General features: G+C 34.0%; 1 protein-coding gene across 1 annotated transcript; it reads right to left on the bottom strand.

Annotated features, from left to right (window-relative positions):
• Positions 1 to 7,745: 7,745 nt before the first annotated feature.
• On the bottom strand, positions 7,746 to 16,260 carry LOC111051380 (eukaryotic translation initiation factor 3 subunit I). The gene is made up of 6 exons (XM_039430267.1): positions 16,178 to 16,260; positions 14,670 to 14,834; positions 11,566 to 11,812; positions 9,927 to 10,210; positions 8,645 to 8,845; positions 7,746 to 8,061 (listed from the first exon to the last, which is right to left on the bottom strand). Exons 2-6 carry the CDS (start codon positions 14,670 to 14,672, stop codon positions 7,813 to 7,815), a joined length of 984 nt encoding a protein of 327 aa, XP_039286201.1. The 5' UTR covers positions 14,673 to 14,834; positions 16,178 to 16,260; the 3' UTR covers positions 7,746 to 7,812.
• Positions 16,261 to 20,271: the final 4,011 nt, after the last annotated feature.

Here is a 20,271-nt window from a genome sequence, read left to right as displayed (position 1 = left end):
TGAAAGTGAATTTGGTCGCTTTTGTCACTGCTATCCTAAATCTCATTGAAACTTTCCCCAATCTTCTTTCCCAAATCAACTACTGTATTCCGATCTCTATTAGATGTTGTCACTATTTGTTGAAGCTTCGAACAAAAATTTCTTAGTAAATTTTTTTTGCATTCTACTTTATCCAAAATGTTGTTCTTGTATTGGTCATTTTTCTGTTTATTGGAATATGGGCTTAAGTACACTCAACAATAAATTTCCCATTTTTTTACTTATTATGCATGATTTTGAGCCGCCTTGACGAGCCGAGAAGAATGAAGTGTAGTACGATGAGATCCAACCATTGTGTCAAAAGTTATAAGTGTTTGAAATTTTGATCCTTTAGATCTCCTTATGCGCCCCTCCTAACTAGGAAATACTGAAATGAAGTGCATCTAACGGGTGATTCTCATAGAACATAATCTCATGAACTTATATAATGAGAACAATGTAGTTGGTGATGATGGTTGAAGCTTAAAATTATGTGTTTTTCACAATGCAAGGAGCATTGTTCTCAGATTTAGTTAGAAATCTATGAGATAGAGCGCCTTTGAATCATACTTCTAAATGGTAACATTCAGAAGATATTGTTAAAAACTAAAATTTATCAGAATTGATTTTTTCTTTGAATTTTAGTCATTTTTTGAAAAATCATAACTCATTACTCACTGAAGATAGAGAGTTCTGAATGATCGCATTTTATTCAGAATTCCATATTCTAAAAAAGGCGAGAGCAAATTTTTCTGTCGATTACTGGATTTGGCGGAAATAGGTGAAAACTGGAAAATTAACCTAAATTACGAAGTTTTTGGGCCACTCTGTATCTAGCACAAGGAAATTTTGGCTGAAAAAATTGTTTCTGGATTTCTATCATGTATCCAAATAATATATTAAAAAATCAGACTAATATATATTGCAAGCAAACCCTCTTTTTCATGTCTAGGATTGACTGTACTAACATGTCATACGTCATGAAAGTAGTCGATTAATATTTTGAAAGAAAACTATGACTAAAAAATGTTGAATGAGACTTACTTTTTGATTTTTAAAAATTAGAAACCTTTGTCCTGAATAAATTGTAGCAGTGTGACATCTCTTATAACACCGTAGCAGTCATATTAACCACTTACTGGCTCCGTGTCTTGGAAATTATGTAGGCCTAAACGTCCTGCTCCTTAAGAACTGATTTATCGTTCAACTTACTGTTGCTCAGTTTTATTAATCAAAGATCTTACAAAAGTATCATTCTCTCCCTAAGATAAATCCCAGAAAGCTCTAAACGTTTCATTTCAATAGAAAACTTCATTTCCATGTATTTTACTATTTGCATTGCAAAATTTAGAATTACACTGGAGGTCAACTGTTCTTTCTTTTTGAACACCAACTTACATTCCTTTCCAAACTTGTTTCTAGTAATCCATCCATAGTTATCAGCTCTTATTGCCATTGTCATAAGAAAAACAGTAGATGCAATGAATGTACTAAAACGCTCGCTAGTTGTAAATTATCAATGACATCTGAAATTACAGTCAATAGATCCACTCACTATCTTTGAACAGGTATTAACAAGACAATTATGCTTTATCACTATTCATGATACATTTCATTCTAGTTCCATCTCCCAGCCTTCTCTTGTAAGGCGATATACAGCTTTTTATTCATGTAATTCATGTTTGTTGCGTTAATACTAGAATTTATCTACAATATATAACCATTTTCAGTTAATCTTGGACCGACAACTTTCCTAATTCCCATTCCCTTTCCTCCTTTCAATTTTCTATATCAGCGTTCCTGATTACTCTCTTAACGATTTAATAACTGATTAATATATGACTCATTTCTGCACGAGAAGATAAACATTCATTATTATAAAAAAATTGTGTATGACTATGAAATTTTCAAATTTAATAAACTGTGACGATTCTTCTTATTGAGCTGATTCCGTTGATTATTTATTAATATAATTAATAGTAACAAAATACCAATAATCATATTATTGTCTATTTTAATTTTATATTAATTAATTATTCCGGTGATAGTTTAATTTGAAAATACTGTTTTGAGAACTAATAGAAAATATACAGAAATTCAGCCTTCTTCAGATTTTGACTGTCTCTAATTCCAAAATATCTCCTACTTTAGATGTTGACTGTCTCTTATTCCAAAATATCTCCTACTTTCAATGGTGAGAAATGATTATGCATTTTACTGTAGGAAAAATTAGCTTAAAAAAATAAGATAATTTTTGTGAAGCGTAGGTACCCTTTGGGGAAAGTTGAGGTGCAAATCAAATATTGGTGCATTCTTGTGCAAATTTTGCACAATTTGTACAAAATTCCTTCCCTAATCAGTGTAACCCAAACTTGTACTAGAAAATGTGGATGAACTTTTCGTTTTTTATCTTGTAACTAATTGGTTTTTTAAATTATATTTTAGGACTGAATTATGTATATATTCTCAATGGCATACAAAATGCAATACATTAGTAATTTAATAAAATACAAATTCTAATATATCATTTTAAGGTTACCATACTCCTGAAATAATTAATTTTCTGTTTGTCATTATTATAGTAAATTATCATTCAGTATTATTTCGAGTATCCCTCTGAAAGCATGGTTAATAAATAATCCAGATTGGAGTTGATAAATTAATGCAATCATAATAGGTTAAATAGGTGATCCTAGCGACCGGACATTTCATTCTTTGAACTACCTTATTCAAACAAATATAATAATTTTATCGGTTTCTCACGCATATTATGCTTGCACTGTATTTGCGAAAATATTTTATATCATCTACCTAAGTAATACAACATCAATATAATCTAATCAACCTACTTTTTCTGAATCTAATTTAATTTATAATAGATTTTATATGATTTATATTTGGTTAATATTCTGATTTTATAGTGTCCATTAAGGATGAATTCCATACAGAAACTTCAAAATTACATTTTAGTGCCAGCTTTGTTAAAACGCGTAAGATTACAAATATCAACTCCATTAATTTCAACTATTAGACACCAATTTTATTTATTTATCACACATTTAATATGTTCTCTATGGTATCGATTATGATATGGCAAACTACGTTTATTTATCTATCCATTAGTGCAAAATTACTTATCATTAAGATGATATTGAAAGAGCAAAAACAGGCGAACCCTTAAAAATTAAGGAATATTTAATATTCCTCTCCCAAATTAAGATTATAAGTTAAGGTTAAGTTACTTTTTTCATCAAACATCATAATTTTCTATAATGTTAAATTTAATGGAGTATAATATTTGTAAACTTATCACTAAGACATACTGTACAGTAATGAAAGTGTTAACGGTCTGTTATGGTAGAGAAATTATTGGAAAATATATCTAAGAAAATTTGATTTTATCTGCAACCCTATGTCAGATCCAAATGACTTGATCGTTGCTGAAGGTTAGCATCCTACTCTGTAAATATACACCTATATTACCTAGTAGCTAAATTAGAACAATGTATTGAATGGAATATTCTGTTCATCGTCATGAATGGTATAGCCAACTATTTCAATTATTATAGTTGATAGAAGATATAACTATAACGTTGCCATAATAGTATGTTTATTGTCTCTCTGATTTGTTTATATATTAATGAATAGATCAATATTGTTTGGGTTCATAGTTTTTATTGAAAAGCTTAAATTAATTGGGTTCGTTATAGTTTTGTAAATAGTCAACTATAAATATGTATATCATACAAAAATATATTTGCTTTTATATCTAAGCTTCTTATCATTAATTGTAATTAAAAAAAATGTTCTCACATAGAATCAGTGTTCTGAAAAAAATGTAGTATTATTTATAAACGAAATTGTCAAAAGTCATTTCTAGATTAAATAAAATAAAATACGTACTAAAATTGTTTCATTTTCTGTCATCGTACAATTTTCATCTTTGGAAGTATTTTATAGCATGCACATAGCAGGTTACATAGCTTTTGCTATGTGTCAATCATGGAAATGTGCTGAAGTAATAATTTCATGGAAAATTTATGTGAATTATGGTGTAGAGTTGAACATCTCTTAAGGCTGTGCAAAGGCTAAAAATAAACTTTCTACTGGTGATATTTTTCAAAGTGTTTCGTTTAGTATATCATCAAGCTATAGAAATGAAAAAGTTTTCCCCGATCATTAGTTTTTGAAATATGAGCGCCTAAAGCTTAAATTTTTGGGACAGAACATTTCAAATTCGGTAAGAGATAAATCCATGATATTTAGAGGATAAATTCTTCATGGTAATTTTGAATAAATAAAACAAAAATTTTCTGAAAATGTCAATTAATTATATTTTCAAAAGATTTTTGTTTTATTCAATCAACAATACCGTGAAGAATTTATCCTCTATAAATCTCATGGATTGAACTCTTCAATCTGAAATTGAGCGAATTTGAAATGTTCTGTTCCAAAAATTTAAACTTTAGGCGCTCATATCTCAAAAAGTGATGATCGGAAAAAAAATTCTCGAGAAAACTTTTGAAAAAGTATCACCAGTAGAAAGTTTATTTTTAGCCTTTGCACAGCCTTAATGATACAGAAATGCATTGTGTCTTTTTCTAAATTGATAGTTTCATCAGTCCAGTCAAAGAAAGGTTATAGAGGGAAATGTTTGAAAGACAATTTTTGACCCCGCAGTTCTGTTTAGGGTGGGTAGTAAGGAGGTAAACATATCAAAAGTCCCCACCCCTACACACTGTGCTAAGGGGGTGAGGGTATGTATTTTACGGACATAATTGTTATATACAAAATTGAAGCTTACATAATTTCCTACAATACTTATCTAACAAATTTTTCTATGTCTTCTCTAGTTTTCGAGATATCCGCTCTTGAAAGTGTGACATTTTTGAAAAACACGTTTGCCTCCATTTTTTTCAATTTTTGCTATTATAACTTTTTAAAAATCGATGGGAAAAATACATGCTGATTATGAACATATAGAGCATTGAATTATCTTCAATTTGATGTATAATGTCACACTTTTACAAATTGCCCTACACCTTTTGTAGCAGCTTTGGTGTTGATTGTGAAATCTCCATTTTTGCAACAATAGACCAATTGACAAAGGAATTTGGAGGGAATGTTTTAAATACAATTTTTGACTTTGCAGCTTTGTTAAAACTAGTTAGGAGAAGAACATATCAAAAGTCCTCATTCCTAACTCATGTGCTAAGGGGATGAGGGTGGTTTAGAAGTTGCATTATTTTTCAGTGTTTTGCTCCCACGCTCATATCTTGAGAACAATGCGTTCAACTGACAAAACGTTCTCCAAATTCTCTTGGAATTTTGTAATACTCCCAACAGTTCCCGAGATATTTGCTCTTGAAGGTGTGTAATTGTTAAAATGACAGGTTTTTATCCAATGTGCTTTTTCAGGGCTTATAACTCTCCAACAATGCGTCGTGAAATGTATGTTTATCGTAGGTTTGTAGAGCATTGAATTCACTTGAAATGATGTATTTTTTTCTATTCCAAGTTTCCTTCCATTGTTATAGAAGCTTCAATGTAGGAGGTGAAATTTTCATTGCTGCAACAAGTGTCAACTCAGCGGTTCCACACCTTCAACAGAGGAGATAAAGATGCGTCCTTTTGGTATGTTCACCTACTAACTAGTCCAAATTAAGCTGCAAAGTCAAAAATTGTTTCACAGACACCCTCTTCAAATGTCATTGTCAAACGATCAATTATTGCAGCAATTAAAATTTCACCCCCTACATTGAAGCTGCTATAACAATGAAAGGAAAACTTGGAATAGTGGAATAATACATCATTTCAAAGAGAATTCAATACATATAGAAAAAGTTGTTAGATAAATATTGTAAGAAATTATGTAAGCTTCAATTTTGTATATAACAGTTATGTCCGTAAGATAAGTTTACGAGTTATATGCGAGAAACCAAAAAATGATACCTTTCAACCACCCCCTTAGCACAGGGGGTAGGGGTGAGGACTTTTGATATGTAACCTCCTTACTACCCTAAACAGAACTGCGGGGTAAAAAATTGTCTCCCAAACATTTCCCTCTATCCCCTTTTTTGAGCATTCATTGAGGGTACTACATAATCAAAGATGATAAGAGTATCAAACCCAAGTTTTGTAAACGATTTAATACCAAGTTTAGCTATACATTTGCAATGAAACTATCAAAGTAGAAAAAAATAAATTACTGTGTTTTTTCAAATCTCTGAGAACAGAGTTGAATTTATTGAACATCAAGACCAAGTTTTATAATTTGAAAACTGTACAAAAAATATTCTCGAAAATTGATTTTGTTTAGCAGATTATTTTGTGAAATTGAAACTCCAGTCAACAGTGTAATTCTATTTTAATGGAACTGTAGTTTTCAACAGTCTACACAGCAAAAAACAAGTTCGGTACCAACCTGCTTTTATAACAGCGGCTCTTCAGATTGCTTCTTCAACTGTACAGCGGTCAACTCTGCTAATTATTATCCAACAATGGGTTGAATGAATAAAAACTAGAATCTATAGTCCGAGAGGTATTACTTTTTACTCGGCACTTTCTCAAAGACAGAAACGCCTGATGCTCTTTCCTGCACTAATCACTCCCACCACCTAACAGAATTCTCCCTTCTTTTGTGTTAGCATCCAATTGTGCGCAGCATGCTTACTCCTCTCCACTACTCTGCCCTTCTACAAACTGTGGAAGGAGAAATCGGTTTCCCCTCTTCATGTTCAAAATCGGGGGACCGAGCTCCGCTCTGGAGTACAAAATAATATAAAATGTATTATATTAATTATATATATATATTATTATATATTATAATATTAAAAGGTATCATGTGTTACGAGATTATAATATATTTAATTTATAGCTTTTACAGAAAGGTTCTATCTAATGACAGTGGATTGAGATTCCCAGTGGAATGAAAAAATCTCTCACAAAGGCCCGGTTGCCCAAAAGCCGATTAAATTTTAATACTGATTAATTTCACGTGAACCAAATCAGAAAAAACATTTTAAAAAGACGGCTTCTCTGATTGAATGATTGCAATAGTTCAACAGCTGAGTCATAATTTTGCATCTGTCCCACACACATGCACTCGGACTCGCTTACTCACTTCCATTATCGACAGAAATTATCAGCTGTTTTTCCAAGGATGAATAATTATTATCCTTCTTTGACCTTCAGCGAGTTTTCCCAGGAATGAGACATAGTGCAATGAGGACCTTTTTTATCATGAACCTACTATGTTCCAAATTTCGTGAAAATCGTTAGAGCCGTTTTCGAGATCCGTTGGACATCGAGAAATTGCTCGCCTTATAACAGAATATCTCTCGGACTATAGTGACTAGTAACTTGTACTAGCTATACAAATAAGACTATACAGCTGACTCAAATCCTAGCATTTGCTTGAAAATTACCAATAACTAGCAATTCTAGCTGTCATTCAATTGACCTGATGGGTTGATTGAATAAAAACTAGAATCTGGTGACTAGCAACTAGTTGGTAGTAACATTGTTACTAATTTCGAGCTTTACAAATAAGATTATACAGCTGACATGAATCCTAGCATTTGCTTGGAAATTAGTAAGAACTAGCAATTGCTAGCTTTTATTCAATTGACCTAATGACACAACCAAGTTTGATTTGGACTGTAGTATAACAAAGGAGAAGGAATATGGCATTCCTTACCTCAAGTAGGTTGTGAATGATGAAAAAATTTGTTTTGAAAATTTGTTTATTCATATAATTTTATTATAAAGTAGTAGCGGGTGAGGGGGGCGGAGCTAGTAATCAAACTTGAACTCGTAGTAAGAAGGATCGAATGTCTGCAGTCGAATGTAGCCGTCCTCTCCGCCGCTGGCGTAGCTCTTGCCGTCCGGGTGGAAGGCGAGACTGTTGATGGGCCCGAAGTGGCCCTTGACGCGCGCGAATTCCTCCTCGAATACCATGTGGTAAAAGCGCGAGTCGAACTTGCCGGCACGTGCCGACGTCGTGGTCACCTCGCTCGCCTCCTGACCACCGCCCAAAACCACCTGCAACACCACCAACACAAAACATCAAAACACAACTCATTTCCTATGTAAACGAAAAGGTAAAGTTAAAATGCTTCTTAGGCTGGCCACTAACGGTGGGACATGAATGATAAACATGTTTTATTCTTTATTCATTCATATGATAGGTACATCATTGAAATGATACACATGTCATAATACATTGTTGTGTAATCACAGCGAAAAGCTTCGAGCAAATTTTTTGTGGTTAGGCTTTTGTATCTCCGATTTTTTGTTATTTTTTCCTTGCTGTTATATTTGAGGTTAAGTGGTCAGGAGTAGAATTTCGCTTTTCAACTCTTTCTTGGCGAAAAAATATAATCGATTTAAAACAAGAATGAACAGTAATTAATATTACATCAGATACACCGGTATCAGCTACCATAGAAGGCAGAGAATCGGCAACGCTGTTCTCCTATCTTTCTCCACTGCCATTATAACGTGGACCTCACTATAGACTCACTCTGTCTTTCAGGGACGGTATGCAGCACTGTTATCAGACCTTTTTTCATACTATTTTAGATAAAAAGTGAATGAAATAGTGGGTATGAAACACTATACTTACATGGTCCTTCAAGGGCGAAATGGCAGCACTGTTGACTGGCCTTTCCGTTTTGTAGGTTTTAAGCAGAATCAGATCCTCAGTGCTGAACAGCTTGGCTGTGAAGTCCTTGGAGGCGGTCACAAACATCGTGCCGTACTTGTTCATCTGCATGTCGTTTATGGAATGGTGGTGCTCCTTCACCGTGTTGCATGCCTTCCCTTGCTGTTCCCATCAACACAATAACCCAACACATTAGTACTCAGTAGTTAATAGATAATGAGATCAAGTGTTGATCCATTAGTTTAAACAGAATATTTAACTATGCAAAACAAACCAAATTGTCAGAAAACAGAAATTATATACAAATCACATTCTTCTATGTTTAAAGTAAACTAGCTTGTGCTAAGCTACTAACATTGTAAACAATGAGTTCCATCAGGAACTCTCCACCAATAAAAGCCATATGAATATTATTATAATTGTAAGATTTATTTGATATTGAAATGTAACCAGAGCTTTCATAAATGAATTAAAGCATTATTGATGATCATGTATGTATGACTGTTTTCATGATGTTTCACAATGAAAATATACATAGGATTAGGTGGATTAGGATCCATGAGATTTAGGTGGGATTGATGTTGTTTTACAAAGGAAGCTGCGCTTCTCAGTTTAAAACTATCACAATATGATCTTCTAGACTTCTTTATTGAAGAAAGGAAATGTTTTCTCAATTTACTGAATTGAAGAGACTTGAGATTTTGTCAATATTCCACTTTATTTCAATAAAAATAATTACAGGAGCATGCTTTATAATAATATTTTTTATTGAAATAAAGTGGAATATTGACAAAATCTCAAGTCTCTTCAATTATTATGGAAAAGTTCCACAAGATCAATATTCACTCTACAAACTATATTAATCTATTGAGTTGGCAGATTTTCTAGATTGATGCTCGTTGCAAGATACAAAACCTTTATTTTCACTGGCAATGCATGTAAGGTTATTTATTTATTCACAAATGATAAAACACATACGAATCTTAAATGATTGAGTTATTTTGAGAAAATTGTATTTATCTTATGTAGGATGTTAAAAATAAGTGAGACTATTTGAATGATGTTTTTGTTTCTAAGGATGTGATCATATTGAATGCGCCATTGAAACACGTTATGAGTAGCGTTTATCTTCTCACACTGAACGCACCAGCATGTGCAAGCGTTCAGTGTGAGTGTTCCAATTTCATTCCGGATTTTGTTTCTCGCCGGCTTGGTCATGCAGTTGCACATATACGCATCTAACCTTGAGATTCCATGTGGTGATCTCGCCGTTCTCGTGGCCGGTGATGATGGTCTCGTCAATGGGTCCCCAGAGCAGCGCGGTGACCTTGGCCGAGTCGACGGCGATGCGGAAGGTGGGGGGCGCCGTGGCCAGCGTTGAGCTGTCCACTGTCCTCACATCGATTATGTTGATCATGCACTGTTTGCCCATCGTGTTGTCTGTCGAGTAGGCGGCCATGTTGGCTGAGTAGCTGAACATGGCCGTTCGCACAGATGACGGGGTCTTCAGGTTGCCAATCTCGACACCTGCATTCCACACATTTCACTTTATCAGTCTTCATCCATAAGTTAAACGGACACATAAGATAATCACTGTCCATTAATGTTTCTAACTACTCTTTGCTGTTTGCTGATGACACCTTGCTTATATTTAACAATTCTTTATTTGACGGTTTGGAAATAAATGCTTTTCCTGAAGTCTAGTCAATTGTTCAATTCCTGAATCAGAGACAATTAATAGTAAAAAATGTCAATTCTAGCAATTCAAATGCAAATATAATTCAATAGAGGATAGAGCAATAAACGTGTTTGTAGAGGTCAAAAATGAATTGGACCAAGAAGAGATAGTACGTTCTTGGGAGTTATATTTGACAGGAAAGTAGACCCACGTTAACCCACGCCACTCCAACCCACGCCGTGGGTTACTATAGCAATGATTTACAAAACATCCCACGGCGTGGGTTGGAGTGGCTTGGATTATCGTGGGTCTACTTTGTAGCGGACCTTAACATGGTTCCCTTACATTAAGAAGATACTTTTAATGAGGTTTTATCTGGGATGTTCAACAATTTTACATTGATATAGATCCGAGCTTATCAAAAAGGCTTTGAAAAACTATCCACTGGATACAATCCATTTTCACTTTTCATGTAGTTGAGAAGTTGATATTGTGGTAATTATTCATATTGAATGAAAAAGACTAAGAAATTGTCAAAAACCACAGATTTATTGATACTTAGAAAGGCCGGTTTCGGTTATTACACTATTGTCAATCTCTGATAAACAGTCTTATCAGAGATTGACAATGGTGTAATAAACGAAACCGGTCTTTTCAAGTATCAATAAATCTGTGTCAATCTTATCAGAGATTGACAATAGTGTAATAACCGAAACCGGTCTTTCTAAGTATCAATAAATCTGTGGTTTTTGACAATTTCTTAGTCTTTTTCATTCAATAATCCATTTTATTCATTGAGTAAACTCCCATTAAAAATTGTTCAGGAATAGGAACTTTGAAATGACGTGGCATTATCCAACAAAAATGACTAGAGGAAATAATCTACAATCAGGTACAATAAATCATTCAGCACTACTCAATCAAATGATTGAGAATTTGAATTAGAGTGCAGACAGGCATAACCTGCATTAGATGGATAAATGTAGTAAACAAATAAAGGAACTGTTCACATTTAGCTACGCTACGCTGAAAAACGTCTTCGGAAGACATAGCAGTCATATCTCCCAATATTGAAAGCTATGCTACGCTGAAGTGAACGGGCCAGATTCGTAGCTTGAATTTAACATTGAAGAGACCTAAAGAGTCTCACAAACTTGTTGGTGGGATTAATGTAATGATAGATGTAGTAAACACATGGACTGACCAGTAGCGACATCCCACAACTTGAGCGAGTTGTCAGCGGCGCCACTCATGAATGTGGTCGACTGCCAGTTAACATCGATGCACCACACTGCGCCCTGGTGGCCGTTGAACGAACCCAAACGTTCGCCATTCAGCGAGTACCACACGTTCGGCTTGTGATCTTTCGACGACGAAAACAGCAGGTCTCCTTCGCGATTGTACTTGATGCGCGTTATGGAGCGCTGATGACCTTGTAACAGCAACGGTTTCTAAAAAAACAAACAAATTATAATGAAATTTATTCGCTTAAAAAAGTTTACAATCCAATATTGAAACCAATTCAATAGTATTAAACCTACTGTCAAATTATTCTTTTAAAAATTCCAGGTTTCCTGCCGATTGAGTATTGTAGCTATGTATTTCGCTTCTCTTTTCCCGGTATTACTCCTTGCAAACCACAGCAAGCTGAAGACATGTTGGCTGTACACAGTCATTAACTGCATCTTTATAAAGAGTGGTCTGCAATGATCTAGATAGTCGGAGAAGGAAAGTGCTCGGAGGCCGAAGCATGTCTCCACAAGAGGTTACCATAATTGATGTGGCTATGGAACAGCGCATGATAACCCATTATCAGATAATCTCTGGAGACAATGTATCTTAATTTCCGCAGCAGATGAATGACCCTGGACAGTTTGATGCAGGCCTGTACTATTTGCTGACTCCATTTGAGCTTGCCCACCCAGAAACACAGTAACTTGAATGGGGCATTGTTTATAAGCGTGTTGTCCTTTTTCATAGAACAGATGATTAACTGAGACTTGTCCTCATTCAACTTCAGTCCATTTTTGAGAACCATACCTTTGCCTCTTGTAATTATTCCATATCTTCCTCCACTGCCATTATAACGTGGACCTTACTATCGTCCACATGTTGGCCTAGCCTGTATTGTAATATGACTAGTGCCATAGCCTACTATAGATAGAAGACCGGAACATGTTCAATATGGCAACGTGTGGTTCAGGCCGACCATGCTTTATTTGATATGCATAGATTCTTTACACCATTAGAAAAATTTTATTTTGTAGAATCATTTGTATTATTGTGTATTGTGAAATCATTTGTATTTGTTAGTAGGGATAGTAACTATTTGATTTATGTCAATAATGTGATTATAAACACACAAAGATATGTAAAGATAGATTAAACTATTGCTATTGGATATCAATTCTTCTGTGAATTTTGTTATATACTATTATGCCTAGATATAATTGAGTTCTTGAACAAAGTTGAATGAATTATCATTATTCCAGCAATTTATTCTTTCAATAACCTATTAATTCATTGTTAATATGAATTATCATTTCTCTTTATAAGGCTACTTTGAAATTATTAAAACATGATATAAATCTTCAAGTACCGGACTCTGTATTTTTTCTTCCAAAACACGACTAGTTCCAACTCATCTAAAGCCATTTTTCCTAAATAAAAAAAGATGAGTTGAGACAAGTCTTGTTTTAAAAGAAAAATAATAATAAAGGGTAGGGTACTTTATATGTGTTTTAATATAAATTGATAAATATTACGAACAAAAACTAAATGGTAGTAGAATATATTCCCTTTGATAGATATAATTCAACTATCCATTATCATTACGATGTATAGTTAGTTATAGATGTACAAAAAGCGAATGCATTAAATTCAGAAGTTTCTTAAAAAGAAGACAATATTCTACTTTCATATTTTTATTTTACATTTAGAAGGTACTATTCAATACTTTCATCTATTAATGAAATACATTTGAACATTAAAATTGCTTGTAGGAAATACAGACACAGAAAGTAAGTACAGTGAAATATATTGCCAAGCTAGGCATTATACTTGAAACTCCTAGAACTAAAGTTAAAATTAGTCTATCAGTTAATATTATATATTTTTTTACTATCATTGAATTGAATTTCTCAGTATTGGTATTTGATAAAGGGCATAAAGCTGGTACTTAATCGGAAGTCTACCAAAGTGAATTCAATTTGCTCGACCTGAAGCTGAGCTTGACTGCGACGTTGCCAAGTTGTGCGCTCCAGCCTTTATCTAAAGTAAGCCATGCTAGTGCCCAATCAAGACCAGCAGTAATCTCCCATTCACACACAGGAGCTGGTCGTCATTGGCCTTCATTGGGCCAACATGTAGATAAGGCATAATAAATTTATAGGTTATGTAATCCAGCAGTGGCGTCTTGAGCAAGAGTGTAATCACACTGGATGTGTGTATGTGCAAATGCACGTCAGGTTATGATTTTGCGTGGGTCGATAGACAAAATTTGGAAAGAGCCATTATAAAAACGTCATGGAAGTTCTTTCCAGATTTGGTTTTTTATCTGCGCGCTTGGTCATGCACGATCACGCGTGCACTTGCACATAAGCCTATACGAATCTAATTTAATAATACCCTTAAAAGCCAAACACAATAAAAAATAATTCTCATTAAATAAAATGATTTTTCTTTCATTGGAAGTAAATAACCTGGATATGCATAAAAATGAGTGAGTTATGATTATTTTTATTATTATTCAGCTTATAGCCTAGAGCAATAATTAAGGAAATTATAGTATTATTCTGTTCTATATATTTGATGTGTATATTGTTAAATGTAAAAATGAATAAACCAATCAAGTTAAATTATACTTGGTGAGTAATTTTAATTTACATTAGTAACAGCATAAATATGTAATGCCATCAAACAATTATCCACGTAGAATGTAATGAATAACCAACAAAGTTACCAAACATAACCTATACATGACAATCCTTTTTATTTATTCTCTGACACATCAAAAGGTTAACATCTTCAAAAAAAAATGGAAAAATTGAATAGAGAAACATGTTTCTTTTATAGAAAAAAAGACATTGGGTTTTACAAAAGAAAAAATATTGTGGAAAACGTGCACATTTTGACAAGGATAGCAGATTGAAAAAACTATTCTCACTTTTCATGTTGATTTAGTTTTTAATTGGACATACAATAGAGTCGACTATGTAAAATATAGTTCTTTCTAAACTATAAAATAGAAAAACTATTAAATGTTGAAACACTATACATGAATACAATAATTACAAACAATCAACATACCATTTTCAGTATTTCCGGAATGTGTTTTGCAAAGGGAGTGCGGTGCAGGATGTTTCAGCCATATTAATTTCGTGTCACTCATTTCATCTCAAAATTCAGTTGCTCTCAAACCAGCTGTTCTGGAGTCTCAGTTTCTCAAACTTTCAGTTCATCAAGATCCCGTTGCTTTTACAGTGTATACAAGATACAGCATTAATAATTTATTCTGATAATATCATAATGATTATATTCTCCATAATTCAATTGTATCTGTACATTTTTTTATTATTATTAAAGACACATATTTGGGGAAATCCATTGTGAATAAATAAATTTTTATAGAATCTATGATTCGTAATAAATAAATTCACTAGCCTATTTACTATATGTTTTTTGATTTATGCAAGCTTAAGCTAAGCGTGAGCACGTAACCATGATATTTTTTTTTCTAAATTCAAGAGAGTTCCTGCACAATTTCCACCGGGATGCCTATCAGTGGGTCGACGACAAACTGGGTCGATCCACAAAGTAGAAGGAATTTCTGCTCTGTGGTCGATCCTGAATACAAACAGTATTCAGTATTTCATACTGAAGACAAACTGGGCTAACGACAAATGCGTTCAGCGACAGACTGGGTCACATTACTGAGCCGACCCAGTTTGTCGTGTCATGAGGCAACAGATGCGGTCGAAAAATGACCCACTTTGTCGTTGACCTAGTTTTCCGCTATGTTCTTCCCAAAGACTTTGGTTCTTCCACAATAGTGCAGCCAGGACCTCCTATACTAGTCCTGGTGCAGACTTGACACTGTAGAAGAGCGACCAAATGTGAAAAGTGGCAGCAATGCACATACCGCTTTAACGGCTGATGCGCTTTGTATTCAATTGTAGTATAATGCACTACCTCATCCACACTTTCATGAGCTGTCTCATGGTCTCATAGATACAGCGCGAATTCAAGCGAGACTACTACACCTCAAAATTTTGCAATCATTCTTACATTCTGCATTCATAAACTGATGCTCTAATGTGTGTATATGGCTTTCTCTCTTAAATAAATGAATCTTCCACAATTTGAATAGGCTAAAAATTATTATTGTATCTGATAAACTGAAAATTCAGTCAAAAAATTACTAAAATAATAACTGATAATTCTTAATAAAAGAAATGTTTATGATGTTAAATTGAAGATAATAGTCAAAATGAAATTTGTGAAAAATTAAGTAGTAGGCCTATTCATTTATTGTCAAAATGGAGCTTTATAATTCATTTATTGTCAAAATGGAGCTTTATAATAAGGTTTTAAATAGCCTAGTATATGTTTTGATGCTATACATGTTTACAGTAGAGAGTAAGTAGGCCTACATAGAAAGTTTACTGTGTTTATTTTCCAAATTGGCATAACATAATTATTGTATCAAGCTGTGTAGTGTGTAATTGATAACAAAGTACCTAAATGAATAAATAAAACTGGATTTAGGATAAAATTATTGAATAGAGGGTTAATTAATTATTGTAAAAGATATTTACCTATTTATTATCCTAAATTGCTTATTTATTATGCATAAAAACCTAACCGTCGCCGATAAAAACGTAATAACACCATAGTACTTGATCCTTTTAGAGATATTTTTATTATAGGAGAACAGAATTTGGCTGAAGATTCGACTTAAGTCTCTGGTGGTCAAAATATGAACTACGTCAGGGTTTTCCATTCCTTGTTTACTATTCCATGCTATTGCCAAGATAGAACAGTAGTGAATGAAACTGATTTTAAACACATGAAATATGATTTTTGAATGCAAGAATCTACTTTTAGGAAAAGAATAGTTATTTGTATATCTAGAGTGAAAAGTACGACTTTTTCTCCCTGAGGGAAAAGTTTGAAGCCCGAGGCGAAGCCGAGGGCAACAATTTTCCTGAGGGAGAAAAAGTATTTTTCACTCGTGATGTACACAACATTTTTCCTCCATCTACATTTTTTATAGAAACTGCAAATAAAATCATTTTAATAACTTACGTATTGGTGACAATGTTTCCTAACAAAATAACCTAAAATCTAAAACCTAGCTCCGCAGTGCAGGCTGATTGCTTGGCTGAATCGGTCTAGGCGCTGAGACAGCAAGTAATAGCAGCGTTGGTGGGAATGCGAGCGGCCGCAGTAACATCTTCCACCCAGCAATGGTCGGCGTAGTTCCGCCTAGCGGACAGACGAAAGATCAAACCAGTCGGTTATTTGATCCCTCCAGCCAGGCTCAGCCAAGCAGCCGAGACAATAGAACAATGGAGTGGCGGTCTTATTCGCGTTCATCAGCAGTTTTCTTTCTCACGATTATTTTTATTTTTGTGTAATAAACTCCAGTCACCAGTAAAAAGTTTCCAGAAACGTGGTGTACTACCATATTAATGACTTTTCATGATGATTTTTAATTATTTAAAAACATTGTTGACATTCTGAGCCTTTAGGCTAAACTTGGGGTCGCTGAGAACGAATCTGCAATCAGAATTTCTCTATCACGAAAAATAACGAAAAAAATCCAGCTGTTGATCTTCCGGCAACCGTTAACAGTCATCCTGCAATGCGGCCGAAACACTTCCAAGCCAGACACCCATCTCGAATGACAACAACGCCAAGCTGTAAGAAACCATCCTGCACTGCGGCGCTAGGTTAACGGCTGATGCGCTTTGTATTCAATTGTAGTATAATGCACTACCTCATCCACACTTTCATGAGCTGTCTCATGGTCTCATAGATACAGCGCGAATTTAAGCGAGACTACTACACCTCAAAATTTTGCAATCATTCTTACATTCTGCATTCATAAACTGATGCTCTAATGTGTGTATATGGCTTTCTCTCTTAAATAAATGAATCTTCCACAATTTGAATAGGCTAATAATTATTATTGTATCTGATAAACTGAAAATTCAGTCAAAAAATTACTAAAATAATAACTGATAATTCTGAATAAAAGAAATGTTTATGATGTTAAATTAAAGATAATAGTCAAAATGAAATTTGTGAAAAATTAAGTAGTAGGCCTATTCCTATTGTCAAAATGGAGCTTTATAATAAGGTTTTAAATAGCCTAGTATATGTTTTGATGCTATACATGTTTACAGTAGAGAGTAAGTACATAGAAAGTTTACTGTGTTTATTTTCCAAATTGGCATAACATGTATCAAGCTGTGTAGTGTGTAATTGATAACAAAGTACCTAAGTGAATAAATAAAACTGGATTTAGGATAAAATTATTGAATAAAGGGTTAATTAATTATTGTAAAAGATATTTACCTATTTATTATCCTAAATTGCTTATTTATTATGCATAAAAACCTAACCGTCGCCGATAAAAACGTAATAACACCATAGTACTTGATCCTTTTATTTTTATATTTTTATTATAGGGGAACAGAAGTTGGCTGAAGATTCGACTTAAGTCTCTGGTGGTCAAAATATGAACTACGTCAGGGTGTTCCATTCCTTGTTTACTATTCCATGCTATTGCCAAGATAGAACAGTAGTGAATGAAACTGATTTTAAACACATGAAATGTGATTTTTGAATGCAAGACTCTACTTTTAGGAAAAGAAAAACCTTTTAGTATGTGGTAATGTATTTAATATTCTTGAAAGGAAGGAGGTGAAAAGTTGTAGGATACTGATCAGACAAACATTGTCAGCGTCATCTGCATAATTTACTGTACATATCAAAACAGAATCCGCCTATAAACGTGATCATTCATTATGTTTTATAACAATAAAAACCTACTTTATACCCACTTTACATGCTCTCTGAAGGAATTAAAATAAGCTCTTCTTGTTCAGTGGGGTAAGTTATTAGCATATAGTTTCATGACAATGCCCACTATAAGCATTATCCATCTATATATATAGAAGCGAAATGGCACTCACTCACTCACTGACTGACTCCCTCACTCACTCACTCGCAGAACTAAAAATCTACTGGACCAAAAACGTTCAAATTTGGTAGGTTTGTTCAGTTGGCCCTTTAGAGGCGCACTAAGAAATCTTTTGGCAATATTTTAACTCTAAGGGTGTTTTTGAGGGTTTAAAGTTCGTCTTTTAGCATGTATATTCTCTTAATTATAATTGAAAAATGTCCATACCATATGTTAATATAGAACTATAATCTAGAGAGAGTACCTCTTTGAAACAGTTGTTAACTGGTAACTAAATTAATAATTTTGTCAGGTTGGCATTAAGTTGAGGTGACTTTGTTAGGTTGGCACCAAGTTGAAGATTGAAATGCATTTATCGCGGAAAAATCGATTGGGCACTGCTACTTCAATCAGAGCTTTTCCTGGGAATATTATATTACTAGCCATCAGGCTCGCTTTGCTCGCCCTATCCGTTTAGCCAGACGTTTAGTCTGTACCCTCTACTGGATCATCCTAACATATGATCGTCCTACAAATGAAAAATGCAGGTGAGCAAGGCGAGCCTGCTGATCTCATTCTTGGATGATCCAGTTGGGGGTTCAGGGGGCGGAGCCCCCTGGCTAGACGGATATGGCGAGTGAAGCAAGCCTGACGGCTAGTTTCTCTATAGAATTCCAATTGCCTGTTAAAGAGAAAGTGACAAGTCCATACATGTTTCATGAGAATTCAAATGAAATATTATAAATAGTTCAATCCTAACTGTAGTATATTGCCTATCAAGAAGACAGTAATTCTATGACCTGATCTTGACCTACTGCTATGAAATGTTGCTGGTAGTTTATTTTGCCTATAGTTTTCATTATACACTGCTTTAATATGGTATATCATCATAACAGTATAATTCATTGAAAGCTACATGTGGATCAATAAGTAAATATTAAAAACATTATGGACCGGTTTCTGAGCTCGGGATTCAGCTAAGTTCTAGACTTCAACTGGTTTTAAACTCTGGAGTTAGGAAATTGGCTCTCCAAGCCAGGGCGTTAACATAGTTGAGGACTTAAATAGACTCTGGAGTTTAGATATCGAGTTAGACCCTGGAGTTTATAATTTCACTTTCTGAGTGAAGGACTTACAAGTCCAGGACTTGAATTAGATTCTCGCCTCTTTCTGAGTTGAGGATTTATCAAAAATCATCAAGTCCAGAACTTAAAACAGTGTAATTTTAAACCCTCGACTGGAGTAGGGTTTAAATTTAAGTTCTAGACTTAACTGAGAAAAACACAATTCATTTATTGTTTTGGAGTAGATAAAAAGCAAAATAGATGTCATGGAATACCTAAATTATTTGGATTAGTCCATCTAAATCCATAATTTATAGTTTGCAGGCAAAACAGTCAAGATTACATTCACATCTGGAAATCGAGGATTGTATTTATGCAATGAAATTGACAGCCAATTAGACACAGTTGATAACACCAAATTCCTAGGCATAATCATTGACAAGAACCTGAACTGGATTGAACACACTAAGCAATTATGTAAAAGATTAGCCTCAGCATTATATGTCATCCGAAGAATCAGGAATACAACAAACAAAAAAACTGCTTTCATAACCTACATGCGCTATGCCATGCCCTGTTTGCCTCACTCCTGCGCTATGGTATTGTTGCATGGGGCGCAGCACCAATCAACTGCATGAATGGGATACTCTGACACCAG

Source organism: Nilaparvata lugens, chromosome 6 (genome assembly GCF_014356525.2).
Source record: "Nilaparvata lugens isolate BPH chromosome 6, ASM1435652v1, whole genome shotgun sequence".
Taxonomy (NCBI): domain Eukaryota; kingdom Metazoa; phylum Arthropoda; class Insecta; order Hemiptera; family Delphacidae; genus Nilaparvata; species Nilaparvata lugens.
This window is presented reverse-complemented; position numbering and strand designations above follow the sequence as displayed.

What these genes read in the sequence shown, in the direction of transcription:
- LOC111051380 (XM_039430267.1), bottom strand. An exon ending in GTTGTGGGATGTCGCTACTG is followed by an intron (nt 10,211 to 11,565) that starts GTCAGTCCATGT and finishes TGTGGAATGCAG; the next exon opens with GTGTCGAGATTGGCAACCTG. An exon ending in TTTCGCCCTTGAAGGACCAT is followed by an intron (nt 8,062 to 8,644) that starts GTAAGTATAGTG and finishes GTGGTGTTGCAG; the next exon opens with GTGGTTTTGGGCGGTGGTCA.